The sequence below is a fragment of the Hordeum vulgare genome, chromosome 5H (genome assembly GCF_904849725.1).
Source record: "Hordeum vulgare subsp. vulgare chromosome 5H, MorexV3_pseudomolecules_assembly, whole genome shotgun sequence".
In the NCBI taxonomy this organism is placed as follows: domain Eukaryota; kingdom Viridiplantae; phylum Streptophyta; class Magnoliopsida; order Poales; family Poaceae; genus Hordeum; species Hordeum vulgare.
This window is the reverse complement of record NC_058522.1, coordinates 490,035,774-490,054,048: the sequence shown is the minus strand read 5'-3', so window position 1 is coordinate 490,054,048 and position 18,275 is coordinate 490,035,774. Positions and strand designations below refer to the sequence as shown.

At 42.2% G+C, this 18,275-nt stretch overlaps 2 protein-coding genes across 5 annotated transcripts; both read right to left on the bottom strand.

Moving 5' to 3' along the window:
* Positions 1-243: 243 nt before the first annotated feature.
* LOC123399831 (protein PSK SIMULATOR 1-like) lies at positions 244-6,228 on the bottom strand. 2 transcript variants are annotated; one of them, XM_045094212.1, is made up of 16 exons: positions 6,181-6,228; positions 5,405-5,780; positions 5,047-5,302; positions 4,719-4,944; positions 4,492-4,642; positions 4,211-4,429; positions 2,920-3,245; positions 2,749-2,841; positions 2,566-2,653; positions 2,186-2,234; positions 2,007-2,113; positions 1,735-1,917; positions 1,391-1,513; positions 1,220-1,296; positions 1,030-1,059; positions 244-905 (listed from the first exon to the last, which is right to left on the bottom strand). In XM_045094212.1, exons 2-16 carry the CDS (start codon positions 5,594-5,596, stop codon positions 701-703), a joined length of 2,325 nt encoding a protein of 774 aa, XP_044950147.1. In that variant the 5' UTR covers positions 5,597-5,780; positions 6,181-6,228; the 3' UTR covers positions 244-700. The 2 variants fall into 2 exon arrangements, with proteins under 2 accessions (XP_044950147.1, XP_044950148.1); XM_045094213.1 differs by lacking the exon at positions 6,181-6,228 and adding an exon at positions 5,885-6,156.
* A 7,988-nt stretch (positions 6,229-14,216) lies between these two features.
* Positions 14,217-17,448, bottom strand: LOC123399830 (cilia- and flagella-associated protein 20). 3 transcript variants are annotated; one of them, XM_045094210.1, is made up of 6 exons: positions 17,149-17,448; positions 16,765-16,850; positions 16,628-16,659; positions 15,731-15,972; positions 14,698-14,934; positions 14,217-14,610 (listed from the first exon to the last, which is right to left on the bottom strand). In XM_045094210.1, the coding sequence occupies exons 2-6, from the start codon at positions 16,815-16,817 to the stop codon at positions 14,602-14,604; spliced, it is 573 nt and encodes a 190-aa protein (XP_044950145.1). In that variant the 5' UTR covers positions 16,818-16,850; positions 17,149-17,448; the 3' UTR covers positions 14,217-14,601. The 3 variants fall into 3 exon arrangements, with proteins under 3 accessions (XP_044950145.1, XP_044950144.1, XP_044950146.1); XM_045094209.1 differs by having other exon boundaries at positions 16,628-16,850; positions 17,149-17,308; XM_045094211.1 differs by lacking the exon at positions 14,217-14,610 and having other exon boundaries at positions 14,845-14,934; positions 15,727-15,972; positions 16,628-16,850; positions 17,149-17,324.
* Between the last annotated feature and the right edge of the window lie 827 nt (positions 17,449-18,275).

Here is an 18,275-nt window from a genome sequence, read left to right as displayed (position 1 = left end):
TATAACTCAAGCTTGAGACAGATTTGCAGATATATTTTTTTTTGTAAAAAGTGCCGCATGTAACGCATCAACTTTTTTTATTTGAGGGGAATGTAACGCATCAACTTGCTTGATAACAGAGTAGTCAGAAAAACAGTTCCAGTACCCAGAAAAAAAGATATTTCAACAGGTCGAGCAAAAATGACAGCATTTATATGTCATGGATAATTAGCATAATATGTTTCTTATACAACAGATCGGAAATAATGGATAAAGTTTGTGTATAGAAGAGTGTGTTAAAATCTAAAACATGTCTAAAAAGATGCAGACAATCTAACTGCACAAATGTGAGGTTATCTTTTAGTTGTCTATATATGTATAAGACCGAGTGAACTGAGTTCTTGGACAAGTTTCAGAAACAAATGAGAGCCTGCTTAGAAACTGAAACTTCAAAAGAATCGGCACGCGTAGAAACTGACGAGCTCCACAGGCTACGCCGACGGCCCCGACATTTGGCCGTCGGCGTCTGTGCCCAGTCCCATAGTGACGCTTCCCTCGGCGTCACAACTGTTTGACGCATCTGAAGGGGGCAAAAAATCAGGCATCCAAGGCTGCCCGCTTATCCCCTCATTGCTTCGACAGAGTACATTGGACGATAAGTTAATCCATATGCTTCAAGCTGTGCCCACCTCAACTGTTCATCAGCGCCTTCATCTTGGACTCATTTCTCGTCCGTAGGCGGCGAAACAAGAAGGTGAAGAGCCAGAACAAGCTCCGCTATGTAACCTTCCGTCGTCTCCTTGTCGGCGTAGTACAGCGTCTCTACCTTGCTCACTTTGGCGTCTGCATGAGCCAGCATGGAACCGACGCCGATCCGGCTGTCTTGTTCGAACCAGTTCGCTTTGTCGACATCGACACACTCCATCCTGTAAAAGAGATTTGGTTCGTGAGAAATCAGGGACAGCCTGCCAGAACATTGCAGTTTACGCATCTGTTGCATGAGCAAACGCAGAAACAAGACGAGCGGTCGGACGATTATACGTTGCGTACCCTTTCATCGCCCATTCTCTGAGGTAAAGCCTGATGCATCAACAAGGCAGCCAGGTGAGCCATGAACATATATCATTAAGAACAATTTCCCAAAATCAATAGTTATCCGTGCAGTAATATTAAAAGTGATGTACTTCAACTCTTCAAGTGGTGGGGGTTTCGTTAACTGGAGAAGTTGTATATGAAGTACCTCGTGGATTCCGCAGCTGGCACAAGCCACCGCAATACTCCATCCATTTCAGCTCTCACCTCTGCTACCGTCATGGTCTACAAGATGGAGATGCAGCCGAGATGACAAGGGATGGATTCCCTCTTCATATGTAAAATATGCAATGTTTGCTGAAAAGAGTAGGCTAACTACCTGCTTTTCTCCATGGGGGAAACGCCGCCGCAGTTGGGTATGCAGAACTGGTTTGATCCGAGGAGGCAGTGCTTGGTATAAAGCCTCTCGAGCATTTTGAGGAACCGCGGGTGATGCCAATGCCTGACAATGTGATATGCAGTCATTAAAGCAATACATGAATCTGAAATTTCTACTGCGTCTGTTTTACTTTGCTGCCGTAATGTTGGTCATTTGTTGTTTTAGCCTCGGCTTTACTCGTGTCTGAACTTTCTGCTGTAAGGATCCCAAATTTTGGTCTTCCAGCGGGTGTCACAGTTGCTACTATATAACTTGATGCCAACTCTGGGAAAAGGGAGACATACCAAAGTTTTTAGCTGCAAAATAACATTGGCATAATGCAACGCGAGTCCAGTGGGCCCTAATGTTTTCGCGAGGTTGTTAGGTATGCGAAGTGCTCCACATGATTGCTCGGCGTGGTTCTCCAAGAAAGCGCTGTTGATCTCATGATGGATGAAGTCCCCGATCTCTACAAATTTCTCTACAATCTGCAACAAGGCAACATGGATCATTGATAATTTCATGACATAGATTGAAGAAATACTAATCGTAAGCCATCGCCGTCACGGATTATTACGTCTTCCATACTCCTCGACCAGAGCGATTTCCTTTTTAAGACCTTCACCGCTCCCCTTTTGCTCTTGATAGCATCAGTATGTTTCTTAGCAGGAACAGCTGCTACATCTGCATATAGTTACTTCATAATTAGAAAGGAGAGGACTCATCAAATGCAAGTGACGAAATGGTTTGTCATACAATGAGTGCGCTCAAGTCTGTCCAGTGCTAGCATTTCTTGGTGCAGAACCTGAACACATGGAAAAGTGAAAACGGAATTTCAGTGTTTTGTCAGCTGAAAACATCTCACCAAGGATGTGAGCGCACAAAGAAGAGACGTACTCCCTTCGTTCCTAAATATAAGTCTTTTTAGAAATTTCACTAGAAGATTACATACGGAGCAAAATGAGTGAATCTGCACTCTAAAGTGTGTTTATAGTCTATACACATCCGTATGTAATCCTCTAGTGGAACCTCTAAAAAAACTTATATTTAGGAACGGCAGGAGTAGTTGGCTTGTCAGGTGAAAACAGCTCTGCGACCATGGTTCAGCCAATTCTCTCTCAAGAAGAAATACCGACCCCTGTATTTTGTGCCAATTTTATCAGATACTGCATACTGGGAGGTGCTTCTTCACTGAAGTTCTTAGACGGCAGTGGAGAACCATGTCTGTTTATTGACAAGAACGATCTGTGTTATGTAATTAGGCACGGTGAAGACATGGACTCTGAAATGAATTAAGTGGCAACGACAATAAGTTTTACCTGCAGAAATACCGATTGAGATTGTGCCATTGAAGACATTCACACATATCTCCAAACCGGGCAACCTCTTTACAAAATCCTCTCCACTCTTCTCTGCATAATTCCAACAAAATGCTTGAAGACTTCTCTTAAATAAACTGCTAAATAGACAGGCCCAGAAAATCCTGTTACCGTATGTCATCTTCAATGAGAATGGACAGCAGACTGTAATCTTCCGAAATAAGACAGCGGACACCTTCAGACCTAAGCACACCCTCTTTCAGGTGCCTTATTCTTTGCTTAGAGAGGGATTTTATCAGATTGGAGGCCTTGACAATTGTGTTAGCAACCTCAAAAGCCTGGATCGATATCCTTCTTCCTTTGGGAGCAGAGCGGAAAACGATGCTCATGTTTGCAGAGCTTGGGGCGAATGCTCTACTCAATATTCTGTCGAATTTTGTTGCTAAGCTGCTGGAATTTACATCGCCACACACTAAATATGTGTTTACTTCTGATTCCTGTAAGATTAGAGGAGGCAAATGTACTTACAAACACTTCAGTTTGAGGCTAGTAATTAACATTCAATACTCGATTAGTGAATTAAGAGTTTAAGACATCTTAAAGGAGCATCATTCTGAGACGGGCTACAGTCTGCCAAGTTGGTTCAGATTTTCGTGATTTGCACCTCTGTAATCTAAAATTATTTTCTTCTTGACTAAATACATGAGGCAATTCTACTGCCGATTCTTATGAGGGAGAATGTTCCGAAAGAGCGGCATCTTTTAAGATGCACCAGTCTTACCTACTTAGGGGTAAGAGGAACGATGCTCCCTCCATAGGACAAAATAAGTGGCATTTTGGGCAACTGACATGGTCTTTAAGATGGGACTTTGACCACTAGTTTCTATTGCATATAAATATAAAAATAAAAATATATGTAGATTTTTTTTTCATGAAAATCTATACATATATTTACAAATTTTCATTCTGAATAATCAAAATTATATTCATAGTAAATATTAATTAAATTTTACTGAAAGCATGTCCAAACGTCACTTATTTGTGATTATTTTTCCTCAAACGACTTGCATTAGTTATTCCTTGCAGTCTCAGCAATCCATCAGAGTGACAACCTTACATTTAGTCCTATCACGAACAAAAAAATTGACATGTTTAATGGCTTCTGACTTAATTTTGCATGTACTGACCCACAGAAGAGTTAGATAATCCACTTGGCAAAATCTTAAGGGTCTTGATTTCCTTTTCTTGTAGTACAGGGTAGAAGTTTTTTTTAAAAAAGATACATGCATGAACTAGTTAGATAATCCACTTGGCAAATCCATAGAGTTCTATTTCCTTTTCCTGTAGTACAACGAAGAAGTTTTAAGAACATGAGCAAGGACGATATATCAACATCTATTTCCTTTGTTGAAAATAAAAAACTAGCATAACATGTACCAAAGCACGCCATTACTTATCATACCTGGCCCACTGCTGGCACATCATTCATGTCAAAACAACAATCTGTACTTTCCAATTCATTCAGGGTTTGTAATATATCCCTTGCAGAGGGCCTTTTATGGGGATCGAGATCAAAACAATTTAGTCCTAATACGATGCATCTGTTTATTTGCTCGGAACAGGCTAACAACGCTCTATGACTGAGTGTTTTTTCCAATCTGTGTCTCCAATTTGCAATCACCTACAAACTTCCCACAAGTTAGTACATTATGAAAGTGCAAATGGTGGATTTATTCATCTTACATTCTCAATGAAGTGCTCAAACGGTGTTTCACTACTCTGGGGATATTCCCTGCTTCCCGTCAATAGCTCAATTATTATAGTGCCCAAACTGAATATATCTGACTTGGTTGAGATTACTCCATTGTTTATGTACTCTGGTGCCATGTATCCACTGCATAAAACAAGGGTGCATTTTTTATACTAGACTAGATCGAGAAGCAACGAAGCTCTGAGTAGGAATAGCTTACAGTGTACCCCCACGACTTTCGGTGATAACTCGAGACTCCTGTTGGCCAAAGAGCCTAGACATGCCAAAATCGGCAAGCTTGGGGACCATACTATCATCCAGCAATATATTTTGGGGTTTGAGGTCTAAATGGACAATTCGGCATTCAGCATGAAGGTAATGCAAGCCGCTGCAAACCCCCTTAATTATATCGTATCTTATGCGCCACTCAAGTCCACAAGATTCAGCTGCAGAAATAGACAAGAAAAATGTATATCGGATCATCCAACTTAATTTACACAAAAATAATGGAGTTGAAAGGAAAACAAGATCTGGCTACAGCAACCCACCAGAAATATGCTTATCAAGGCTGTTGTTTTTTAGATACTCGAAGCAGAGCAATCTCTTCCGTATCTCAGCCATGACATATCTCCCACCTACTCGTGTTGCTTCCCACCGTGATTCAGCGCAGTAGCCCACAAGTTGTACTATATTTTGGTGCTTTACCCCGATAAGATAGGTGACCTCGTTCTGGAATTGATCGTCTTCCACTCCCATTTCAAAAAGCTTCTTCACAGCAATCATTTTCCCATTTTGAAGCATCCCCTGTCCAACCTCGTTTTGTCAGTACATACACTTTCCTTTGGTGAAATGCTGCATGCTAACATTCGCAAAGTGAACGGTAAAGAAGAAGAAGAACAGCCATACCTTGTAAACCACTCCAAACCCACCTCTTCCTAGTTCTTGGTCCGCAGAAAAATCGCGTGTGATGACTTTCAGAAACTCTACCGGCAGGCAAATTGGCGTGACACTTGGCTCTTGCAGCATGTTCTCCAGTTTGCCGAAATCCATATCGTTTGGCAGGAAAGTATTGGCATGTTTACTCGTTTCGACGCCCATTCTCTTATATCCCTAGGAAGATATAAACTTGTCGGTAACGGCGGCTCGTTTACCTCCTCATCCCCTTGTTATGTGAGCCACTCCTCTCTCTGCTCCAAAGTTGGGACAAATAAAAATTCGGAGCGTCTGTTCAAGAGGAAGGATCAAAGTGGATGCGTCACACTTGCAGGATCTCCATCAAAACCTGCATCCATATTGAGTGCCAAGTTAAATACGATCACAGCTGATAATAGGAATTAACTACACAGGTGGGAAGAAAGGTCTTTTTTCCCATATAACATATCGAACCAGTTCGAATTTCGTCTGTGATTTGTGTTTGGACTGTTTGAAATGGGGGGCAATTTCAGAATCAGGCTTTCCGGTCGGGGCTGTTGGGCTAAGCTAGGGGAGCTACCTAGCCATATCCAAACGCCACCACATCTATGCCTATGCCTATGCCTATGCTCATGGCGGCCTTCTCCACCAGCCGGCAGTGCACTACAAGGGGAAGAAGAGCGAGGCGGGTCCGCGGGTGGGGAGGGAAATCGGTTTCGGTCGTCTCGGTGAAATCCCTGCGGAGGTCGAGGGATTGATTGATTTCTAACCTGAATATGCAGCGCGGTGCAGAGCGTGAATCCAATCGGAGTTGCTGCGGATACGCCCGTACAGAACAGAATGCAACAGGACAGAACAGAACAGAACAGGGGTGGATGCATCTGGTGCGGAAGGTTGACTCCGGGTCTCCGCCAAACGTATGTATACCAGAAAAAGACCCGTGCATTGCAACGAAAAAAAAGGTATCACGTGTTTTTATTTTATAAAAAATGTCTATAATCTGAAAAATTATAGCTATGATCCAAACAACGATGGTTTTAGCCTATAAAAACGTACTTTAAGATTTCCCATGTCTTTTATTTCAACATGACTTGCATGTATATTTAATACATATAAAAAAGGGGCAAGTGATCTTCGATTCCGTTTTCAACCCTAATTTTGCTGAGCTGTTTATCTCCAATCCAGATTAGTACTAGTATATGAAAGAAAGATGGATAATGCACTATTGATTAAGATTGTACCCTAGATAGTTTTTATTTTAAATGGTTAACAAGTAAAATAACGTCATATTTAGATTTTAAACTTTTTTCTAATCAAATTTCATATATAACATGTTAAATTTGAAGTTACGCTTTAAAAGATATAAGTATTTCAAAAAACATTTGATATGTATTACGGAATTAATGTCAAAAACATCAGGGGGGCTTCTATAAAATAGCATGACTGACTAAGAATACTTATTTCTTTTATTAATAGGTGTAGATAGATAGCGCAAGCGCGTTGGATAATCTCGCACGCGAACCACCAATCGCCATTGACTGCTCCGGCCGCGCCCGTCTTTGCCCCGTCCCGCGTCTCCGCGAACGAAATTTCTGCGATGGATGATTGCGCCAACATTTCCCAACCCCTTCCTACGTTCGTGAACCATCCGCTGCCGTCGTCGCAAACCCTTATGCGGGGTTGACCTCTGGTTTCGCCGCCGGCGAAGCATCGGCTCCAAACACCGGTCTCACGTGTGGCATTTTCGTGGCGCTCCGGTCAAACTCACAGAGTGGCTTCATGCTGCCGCTCGACGCGAAGCCATGGAGCTCAGTCTCCAAGCAACCGGTGAGGGTGCTACAGCGGCGTGCTAGCATTACTCTGTATTTTACCATGCATTATGAAGCGTTACAGCGGCGCGTTAAATTTTACAGCATCTAAAAAAGCTAACATACGTCTGCGCACGTCAAAACGTTATTTCAACATTGAAAACAAAATAGCTTGTCGCATCACAGTGCGTCTGTTGAAGATGCTCTAAAGGTATCTTTAACGTCAATTTGCAAATTTGCTATCACGTCCGTGACTACATTAATCTACAAATATAGATGCAGGAGCCGGTCATTCAACACTATTCACATGCATTTTAACTCACAGTTCAACAGGTCATACGAAATTCATGCAAACCCGATAGAATTCATCAAAAATTTGGATAGAAAATAACACAAATTATCCATACATAGCATACAAATAAGTCTGGCACAAAATAGTTCAAATTCAACGATATTAACCAGTTGTTCAACAAGTTTTTCATGAAAGGATTATGTCGTCTCACATACTGCCCTTTTGAGCTTCAATAAGTAAATGACCGTCCCTTCATCTTGTGGTATATCACAACAGCGCATATGCGCTACACAATGTGTAAAGCAACATTGAGTGAATAAATCATAGTCGAGCAAGAAGAAGCAAAACTTACGATCTCCTTCGTTGTTGCGCACAATGGCCACCTTGCATCCAGATGAGCAACCGCGTCACGAGTTTTGGTGATTGTGGTCTAGAAGGCGTAACATCGATACGGTAACGACTTCACATTGTGTTGTTGGATGATGTGTATATATGTCGTAGGGCGCAATGTGCTTTCATGCATGAAACGAATCATGCACAAGTTCCAGAAGAACCCTCTTCCGCTCCTTCCTACAAAATCCAAGGATACGGCCGAGTACACCGCCGTCCTTCGTACTCTAAAAAGTGACATGGCGTTCGAAAATAAACTCAACGGCATTTGATCGAACACCTGCCAGACGTGATGCCATGGACGTTGTCGACAGGGGGCGGAGTGTACCTGGGGCGTGGTGTTCGCCATGGACATCGTCGACGTGGGGTGGGGGGGGGGGGATGTACCTGGCTATGGAAGGGTCCTGGATGGACGACACCGTCGTAAAAGAAGAGCGGGCGCGTTAGTACTAGTTGTGGAGGTCCAACAATGCATGCGTGGCGACCGAAGAGGTACAACAACGGTTTCAGAGGAAGAAACGGATTGAAAGAAAATGAGACCGCGAGGGGGATTTAGTGGGTCCGGGGTGTTGGATTGCTACGTGGGGTTATGCGAACTTTCGTAAAGCCCCAAATTTGCTTTCAGTTTGCATGGAAAAAATGAGTTTGTATTGTTTGACGGATTCGTATAGGTCCCAAAAATATGCGGATGGTTTGAGGGTTGGAGATGGCTTAAAACTGGGTTAACAATCACTGTAGATGTCCGAGTAATTATTATTGACTTTAGCCGGCAGTCATGATAGTCTTGTCTTTGATTACAACCAGAAGAGGTAGAACTATCAACCCCACGCCAATCAACCAATAGCAAAACAGCCCTATACGAGAATCCGATACAAGTGCAACTCTACACATATGCATCATGTCCATTCGAAATTGTCATACTAACCGTTTATATTGTGATCGTGGCTGAAATTGATGAACGAACAGAGTTATCATACGCCTCTCAACCTGCACAATTAGTAGGGGCACTCTAAATCAAGTACTCCAAATCAACCACTGCAGGAGGGAAGTTTTAGGCCGACCTCTGCCTCTCGCACGAAGCTCAGACAATGGCTTTCACGTTCATACAACTACCGCTCCCGTTCCTATCAACGACACAATCACTTTTTACATACACACTAAGGCCTAGCAGTGGCGAACGAAAAAATACGATTAATAAAGGTTAATTAAGGCTTTCAGGGATGTCCTTCTGTCACTGATAATATATCATCTATGACGGGCATGTCGCCCGTCACTGATGTCTGTTGTATCAGTGGCTCGCAATTTTACATCGTCGGCCACTGAAAGCTTAGATAGGCAGTTTAAAAAATCACAACTACGGCAACATTTTCATTGCCATGACTGTTATTTTTCATAATACCCATATCAGAAATTCTAATACACCACAATATTACATTGATTGCGATAAAAATTATGGTACAATACAACATACACTAACCACTAGCTAACTGTTATCAATCATGACTAAAAAGCCACCAACTAATTGTTATAATCCTAGCTAGCTAGCTAGTACAGTACTCCCTCTGTTTCAAAATAAATGACTATTAACTTTAATACAAAGTTAGTACAAATTTAAGTCACTTATTTTAAAATGAAGGAGTATATAGTAGCCAAAACACGACCAACAGTACGTATATCCACTAGTTAATTAGTACCAACAGTACCTATTCTTCTCTTTTAAGAATAATTGTAAAAAAAATAAGAAAACCACAGCATCTTTATGGTGGAGGACAGGAATCCACTGATCTGTAATTTATGGTTTACACTCATCCAGTATTCGCCTCCATCCATCAATTTGGACGCCTCTATATAGGGTTGTAGTCAAGTATGCACCTTTAAAATTGGTCTTTTCATGGAAAATAATCATCACCTCACCTTGAACATCAATCACCGCAGGCACAACACATTTTAAGAGCTTCGTCTCAAGAATATAATAGTAACATGGTAAGCAGTGTAGCTTATTTAAGAAGAATGTACGAAAAGTATGGACTAGTGGCACACGATAATAAAAAAAATCTCACCATGCATTTTCTATGAATATTGGTATTGCTCAAGGCATGGACTAGTGCCATGTATCGTTCATTATTTTGACTAGCTTTGCAAGTGCCCTTAAGCGACTGGACATCATTAACAAAGGTGAGTGATATTCTTGTAGCATGAATATCAGTTTTCAATTTTAAATAAGCAAGTTAAGTTAGAGGTGATAACAACTGTTTTTTTAAAAGCAAGATAGTTTATTTAACAAATTTGTGTAAGAAACTCACACGAAGACAGAATTGGAATCATTTCAAAATCCACCCAAATTGGTATCAAGGTTATATTCATACGAGCCTCAAATAGTAAACCTTGGCCAATCCACTTCAATTAGGACAACCAAAATATGTGTGGTCTACGTGATTGTAGATCGTAGCGTAGCTTGAAAATTGAAACCATGTTTTGTCTTGAGGCAAGCTGTCCTCTTAGCCACCTCCTCCATATCCTCAAAATGGAGCTTATCTAAAACAATAGTCTTGCATAGAAGGGGACACACTAGTCGAATTATAAAGGAAAAAATTACATGTTAAAGCAAAAAACTTAGGACATGCTTAGTTAAGAAAGAAATGTATATATAAACTATTAAAATTAATTATCTTGCAGATAGTCTTACACAAATAGTCTCTATTGCAATAACACAATTGTTATATAGTACTAGACGATGCCCCGCGCGTTGCTGCGGAAAACTTGTTAAAAGATATATAGATAAATGTTAGAAAACTAATGTTTACATAAATTACCTAAGCATGAGTTTGACAAAGACGATAACATCATCACGTCCATGGTGGATAGCGAAGAGCATCCTGTCTCCAAATGCCATTTTGTACAAAGAAAAGGAAATCCTTTCACATATCCAGTATGATGATGCTTCCATCTTTTTCTAATGTCGAGTATATCGACTATACGTCGGTTTCAGAAAAGATGATAATTCTCATTTCACCATGTCGACCCATCTGATCAGGCAAAACACGACAGAATAGTCTCTATTGCAATAACACAATTGTTATATAGTACTAGACGATGCACTGCTCGTTGCTGCGGAAAAATTGTTAAAAAATATATGGATAAATGTTAGAAAAGTAATGTTGATGCAAAAAACCATTATAAAAATTTCGTGCTTAATTACCTAGAACAAAAAAAAAATCATGCATAAGGGTATGTTTTGCATGAAGAGATTAATGAAAAAGTATACATGCATGACTTGATGATGTGGCGTTGTTGCACGGAGGGAAAAATTGGGTAATGGGTTCTAGCTATTTAAGAATAAAAGATAAAAAATTATAAACTATATGCATGACTTGATGATGTGGCATTGTTGCATGGAGAGGAAAATTAGGTATTGGGTTCTAGCTATTTAAGAATAAAGGATGATGACCTATTTTAAATAACAAAGATTGTATTATGAATGATAAAACAAATAAAATTATTACCAACAATTTCTCTCAATGATGGTGTGGGTCAGAGTATGCATCAGTACATTGTACGGTACAGAACTTGGTTCATGTGTGTGTATTCGCAAAGAGTCAACAGAGTTAGCAAAAATGATGACATATCGCGTCTCCTTCCACGTACATGTGGTTTCAACAGTGAGTTCCATGTGTTTCTATTATCGCCTGTGTTTCTTCGACATATCATAATAAGAGCAACTCTAGCAGACTTCGTAAAATATCGATCCGCAAAACGCGTTTGTGGTTTCACGAAGATCGCGTTTGCGGGTCGAAAACATGTACGGCCGAACAGAACCCGTAGCAAAACCTGCATAATTTGAAAAAACACTTTCACGGGAGAAATTACACAAACATAGTTCATCACATACTACATAGTTCATCACATGATCAACAAACTACAAGCATAGTTATACTACATAGTACGTTAAACTAGTAATAGGGGGTCGGATCTGACGGCAGCGAGGTCGCGGAAAATGGACGACGCCGTGGAAGAGCCGGACGCTCAATCCTCCTCGCTGGAGCTGCACAGGTCGACGTACTTCGTCGCCTGCTCCGTGCTGGAGGACGAGGAGGATCCGGCATAGGAAGATCTCGCGGAGGAGAAGGACGCGCTACGACGGTCGTACTCCTCCGTCTCGCGGCGGTTGAAGCTCGCCGGCGGCGACATCCCGCGGTTGGTCCACCTCCGGGCGCCGCGCTTCCTCGCGTCGTCCGCCCGGACGCGCCGCTCGCGCTCCGGGTCCCTCTCATGGCCGGATCTGCTGCCGGAGCCACGTCCGGAGCTCCACATTCGGCCCCACATGGCGGCTGGAGGCGGGGCAGGTGGTCGCCGACGGCGAGAAATATGGAGAGGGGAAAGGGGAATCGGGTGGCTCGCGGCGGGGGGAGGATAGGGTTTGGACCCGTAAAATGGTCGCGGAACCGCAGTTATACTGCTCGGGGCGTGCGGGTTGCGGCAAAAAAATTGCGTGCCGGGCGAGTACACGGCTCTGTACTGGCCGGAAAATTGGACCTAGCCCGCATACTCGTCGGAATTTTTGCGGGCCGGGCGAGTATGTGGCTCTGTTCTGGCCGGAAAATTGGGCCGAGCCCGCATACTCGCCGAAATTTTTACGGGCCGGACGTTTTACGGGGTCTGCTAGAGTTGCAGATATACATAAATAAGATTGGGAAGATGTGCATATATTCATATTTAAGACTACGAAGAACATGCAAGTGAACACAAGTCTACGTAACTAAGGTATGTATGTTTGAGAACAATTACAGGGATGAATGATTGAAATTTTTCAAAATCCATATCAATTTGAGGCCAATGTGTGATTGAAATTTTTCAAAATCCATATCAATTTGAGGCCAATGTGTGATTGAAAATTTTCAAAATCCATATCAATTTGAGGCCAATGTGTGATTGAAAATTTTCAAAATCCATATCAATTTGAGGCCAATGTGTGATAATATTAAAGTACAACTTCTACCAACTAGACATTTATATACTTTGGCAATTTCTCTCCAAGTTGATCCACTGAAAAACATTTTCACTTCATAGTTCATGAGAGAACAATAGAGAAAAAGTCGTGCTTTATATTGAGCTGAGGCTTAGCACAGGTCTTTTGAAATGGAAAAACTAATAGATTCTTCAAGGCTTGTTTTCTTGCAAAGCACAGGATGAACTGTGGAGAAATGGAAGGATTACGATAATTTTGGTTACAATTCATAAATAACAACATATACTAATTGTCCATTAATTCATAGTGGTTATGTGAGCATGTTCACAAATTTAACAATGGGTTTGCTTTATTTACATACTTACAGAAAACAACAAGCATTAAGGAAAAAATGTGCAGTATGTGGCATAAATTTCACAAAGTTGTAATATTCTATTTTTAGTATATGTCCTAATTTATACATGGATAGCTCTTGTTAGAAGAAAAAATTAGAAAACAATATGAATGATCTAAATCGTGATCAGTACTCTTTTGTAATTATGAGGCTATCATCACAACTCGCTACATGTATGTTTACATATCGGTTAGATTGTTAGTCTGTTACATGCAGGCATGCCATGGCCATGTCCTGAACAATGGCATCATTTACAATTTCATGAAGTAACTAACAACATTTCAGGCATACCCATCTTGCTCTGACGGTAACTGCCTCGCGTGCTCACTGATGTTGATGGTGGCGCAACGAGGTTGGACGGGAGGTGGCGAAATTCACTCCATATCCATGGAGAGCCAGACAGCGGAAGGAGTGCACTTCAGCGAGGGATTTGGCCCGATGCAATCGATGGCGCATCGGGTGAGAGGAGAAGATTTTTTTTTTATTGATTGCAAGTTTCTGTTTGTAGCTTAACAAGCTTGGTGGCCTCGAGAGTCTAGAGTGTTCGTACAACGGGCGTACTGAGCGTATCCCTCCTATACACTACATCAGTCGCGAAGGTGGGCCCACAAAGTCGGAAATCGGCACAGGTCTACAGTCCATGTACTATGTGTGTCCTTGAAATGTATTTCTACTTCTTTTTTTGCGGATTGAGATGTATTTATTCAGTATTTTGATTTCTTGACCGCGTTTGCATCTCTTGTTGATTAATTGCTCTGATTTCCAGCACCTCCGAGGGTCTACGGTTCATAGATCATTTTCTCCATTTATCTTCTTGGTGGACCATCACATCATGCCCCATTCATGTGAGCTGTCAAATGTTGAGGCCTCTGCAGTTATCCTTGTTATTACTCTCTCAAGAAAGTCGGTATGCCATGACTGAAGCTTGGAGGCAAGAGATCCACATCACCGATGAATTAAGCAGGAGAAAAATATCCAGTTAACTAACGGAAAACCAATCCAAAACCAAATATAGCCTACTGTTGTCTTGTAGAAGAAAATAAAACAAGGCAGAAGGCTTGGCAGAAATCGACGTGATAATGGCGGCGTTGTAGGGGCAATGGACTAGAGGGTGGCCCGTCCGGGCTTGCTTGTATTTGGACTGGCAGGTACAACAGTGGAGCATGGTACAATTAGCAACGGTTTTACACAGGTCAGTTCAGACAACAATTGGCGTACAACCATTAAACGTTCTGATACTTTATGCATAGCTACACGCTGCGGTGACATGCGTCGATGTCGCCTGGGCTCCTGGGCAAGTCAGGACTCACGACCAGTGGCCTCTCCATCTTGGTATGACGTCTACGATTTCTGAAGTTCGTATGCAAGGAAGGACTGGATGAGTAATCAGTAATGGTGTACAGTAGTAACAAAGTTCAGACATGGTGGAGTACTCACCTGGATTGGAAGGTAGAGCTTGAACTCGGCCGGCAGCTCCTCTTCTGAGTAGAGGCGGTCGGAGAAGTAGATCCTGCGGAGCCGGCAGTTTGCGTGGACTTGCACTCGGAGCGTCTCGGCGTAGTTTGTGCCATAGGCTCTTTTTGTCAGATCGGTGAGATTCAACTGGATGTTGTTCCAGCCATCGTCAAGCTTCAACGGCATCGTGCAGATATATGGCTTTACCCTTGTGACGGACTGCACAAAGAATGCATGTTACCACTAGTTAGTGCTCCACAGTGGTTGCATGAGACCCATCTATGCATTTCAAATTTCTACTGAAGAAAAGCAGGAATGCCATGTACACATAAATATACACAGAGAAGAAACCACGCCAAACACTACACACTTTCTAGTACATGAAACGGGGAAAGTAGGAATCAGCAGAACAATGCATAGTTTTAACTGACATATCATAGACAAATGTAAAAAATAATAAGAACACATATACACACCACGTCAATGGGCCATCTCTGTCAACCATATCAGGAAGGGGCATTGTAGATTAGCATTATAGAAAACGCCCTGGGGTTTATCTAGAGTATGAAGCTGATGAGTTCAAGTCAGGAGCGTGAATAACCTTTTCTTACTTCCAAGGGGAAAACTGAAATAAACAACTTCTGTATGGCTTGATGCCACATATTGGCATTGCTCAAAGAAGTAATCTAGTTCGCAAAGTTAACAGAGGTAGTATTACTTCAAGGTATGCACTAGAATATTGTAGGCAGCAGTTATTAATCCTAGCAAATGATATTATTCCAACTATGTTTCAATCCATCTTTTTATAAGAATACAGTGGAAGCTCAACCAATGTACTTTGAACTGTAAAATGCACTTTATAACACTTCAATTAACAAATACCAATCAGAAGAACATGAAAAGAGAGGAACAGTGAATCAACACTTCCAAAATTAATAAATAAGCAATAAGCATTTAAGCACCACACAGAATTTACTTCTACAGAAATGATCATGGAACCATAGCTCTTACACACTTGAAAATTTGATGCCCGGAATCGTCGGCGGACATTCTTGTCATCCAAAATATGGACTTCAAATGTGAAGTATTTTTTAAGATTCTTCACGATGAGGGCAAGAAATGGAAGCTTAATTCCAAGAGTGGCAGCAGGGTCAGCTGGGCAAGTGATGTAGGTTGACTGCACATTTGTTCCAACAATCTCAAGTACGTTAGACTTAATATCTTCATCCTGAGGCCTTTTGATGTGCCCATCAACAACTGCAAAGCAGACGAGGTATTAAGTAACTGAACCTGACATTGTTCAAAAAGATGAAAATATGCATACGTTGACACAATTGCATGTAGATCAGAATTGATCCCAATCAAATGTATTTAATTTCGTGCAGCACAAGCTAAGTTACAGCCTGAAGCAGATGTAAACACATACTCGAAAGTAAGTTCACTGTCCTTAACTGCTGAATATAAAATATTATTATGTTGTCCATAGCTACTCCCAAATCATTACCATGGCAAAAATAGGCTCAGGTCTCAAACAGGAAGTTAGCATGCAGAGGCTGGCAGAACATTCCACCCTAAACACAATGCAGGGTATTCATCAAAAGTCTAACAGCTTGCAGAGGTAACTATACCAGACCTGCCTTTGCTATAATCAGACACAGATAATGCTTTAGGCTGCACTTGGATGGGGTGTAAGTAAATACAGGTGTATTAATTTCACAGGTGTATTTTACCGGGGCTAGAAGATTTCCAGCCAAAAACAAAACGACGGGAAGAGATCTGTATTTTTTTCTACAGAGGTGTTTGAGGCAAAACGGTAATCCAAACAAGGCCTTAGGTTGCCAGGGCAGAAGTATCTACAGCATAGGAATAGCAGAAACTGAAATTTAGAGAACCCCAAGCATTACCGACTCACCTTCCTTGTCCCATATCTGCAACGGCTTGGTCCTGACAAAATAACACATGGAAAAACACAAGGCATGAGGTATCCAGACTAAAGAAAAGAAAGCAGTGTAACTAGTGAGACCAATACAAGGCCACCATGCTGCATACCCAAGGCTGTAGAGAATAGATAGAAACCCGGACTGGAATGTGTTCTTAAACATTATTTTCCCAAGCTTGTAAGTCGTCCAGCTAAACTGCAAAACATAGCACAACAATTGAGTAAGCCCTTTCGTGCCTGTATCATCGGTTATGGGGTGAGGATGTATAAGTATAACGGCTGGTCGATATCATGCAGTTTTATAACAGGTTGACACATGATTTTGATTCTGTTGATCACGGGGCACTCATCAATTTGTTGAATTAACATGGCAGGCAGGCAGGCAGGCAGGTTAGTGTGTCACGCATTGCCTATTTCCAATTGACCGATAAAATCTTTTTTTGGGGGGCGGGAAAATTGACAAATATAATCAACGATTGGAGAAAGAGGTCGACCTGAGCGGAGGCGGGCTGGAGGCCGAGGACGAGCTGGACGGCGGCAGGACGGGGAGGACGGGTCCGGCGGCGTCGACCTGCTGGCGAAGGAGCTCGGCAGATGTGGCTGGCGGCTACGGTGAGCGGCAGATGAAGCGGGCGGAGCGGGGCTGCGGCGGGGAGGGGCCGGGGTGGAAGCGAGGCGGAGGGTGGGAGGCGACGGCTGCGGCGGTGGGGATTGGAGGCGGCGAGGTGAAACCCTACCCGCTTGGCGCTTGTCGCACGGGAGGAAGAGCCGAGACGCTTCGACACAGAGGAGAGAACCGTGCGAGGAGCGGGGGCCTTGGACTGCGAACAGGGCCCACCGCGTCCTGGAATTTTTACGAAGCGGCCCTTTTGGTTCGCACGTTCTCACAATTCGCCCCCCTTCTTTTTTGAGGACGGTACACACAAGCGCTTATATAAACGAGCATGCACTCATCATGAACGCATATACGCACATCTAACTCTATGAGCATTTTTGAAAGACTGAGTCGGCATATCAGCATGATATTTATGAAGTTATCATAGGCATCTCGTCGTCGACGGGAGCGTCTTCTCTCAATGAATGTGTCGTCGACGAGAAAGTCTCCTCTCAATAAATGTGTCATCGACGGGAACGTCTCCTCCCATTGAATGTGCATCGTCAGAAATCCTGAAATAAATCCAAAAATAATGCGAGCATCATGACTTGAACCCTGATAGGCAGGGGAATCATTGTGTCCCTCTAACCATCCAACCAGATTGGTTTGCCCCCCTCTTCTTTTATTCAAACATATAAACACGATCGATCTTTTGGGATCATAGTAGCCCGTTACTTTTGCTCGCCGTCAAGGATTTTTCGGTCGATCACTATAGGATTTAGAAAGTATGTGTACGATCAAAACCATTGGCAATGACACCAAAACCAACGGCATGGCCTATGCCAACGGTCACCATCGGCATATCCCCGTCGCCAATGTTAGCGTCGATATAAAACCGTCGGCATAGATATTAATTTGTTCAATTTTCAAAACATAGTATACTAACAAATTCATTTCGAGACTCTGGTAGAAACTCATTTTATAAAGTTTGTCAAAATCGATGCAAGTATGAAATAGTTGTGATTT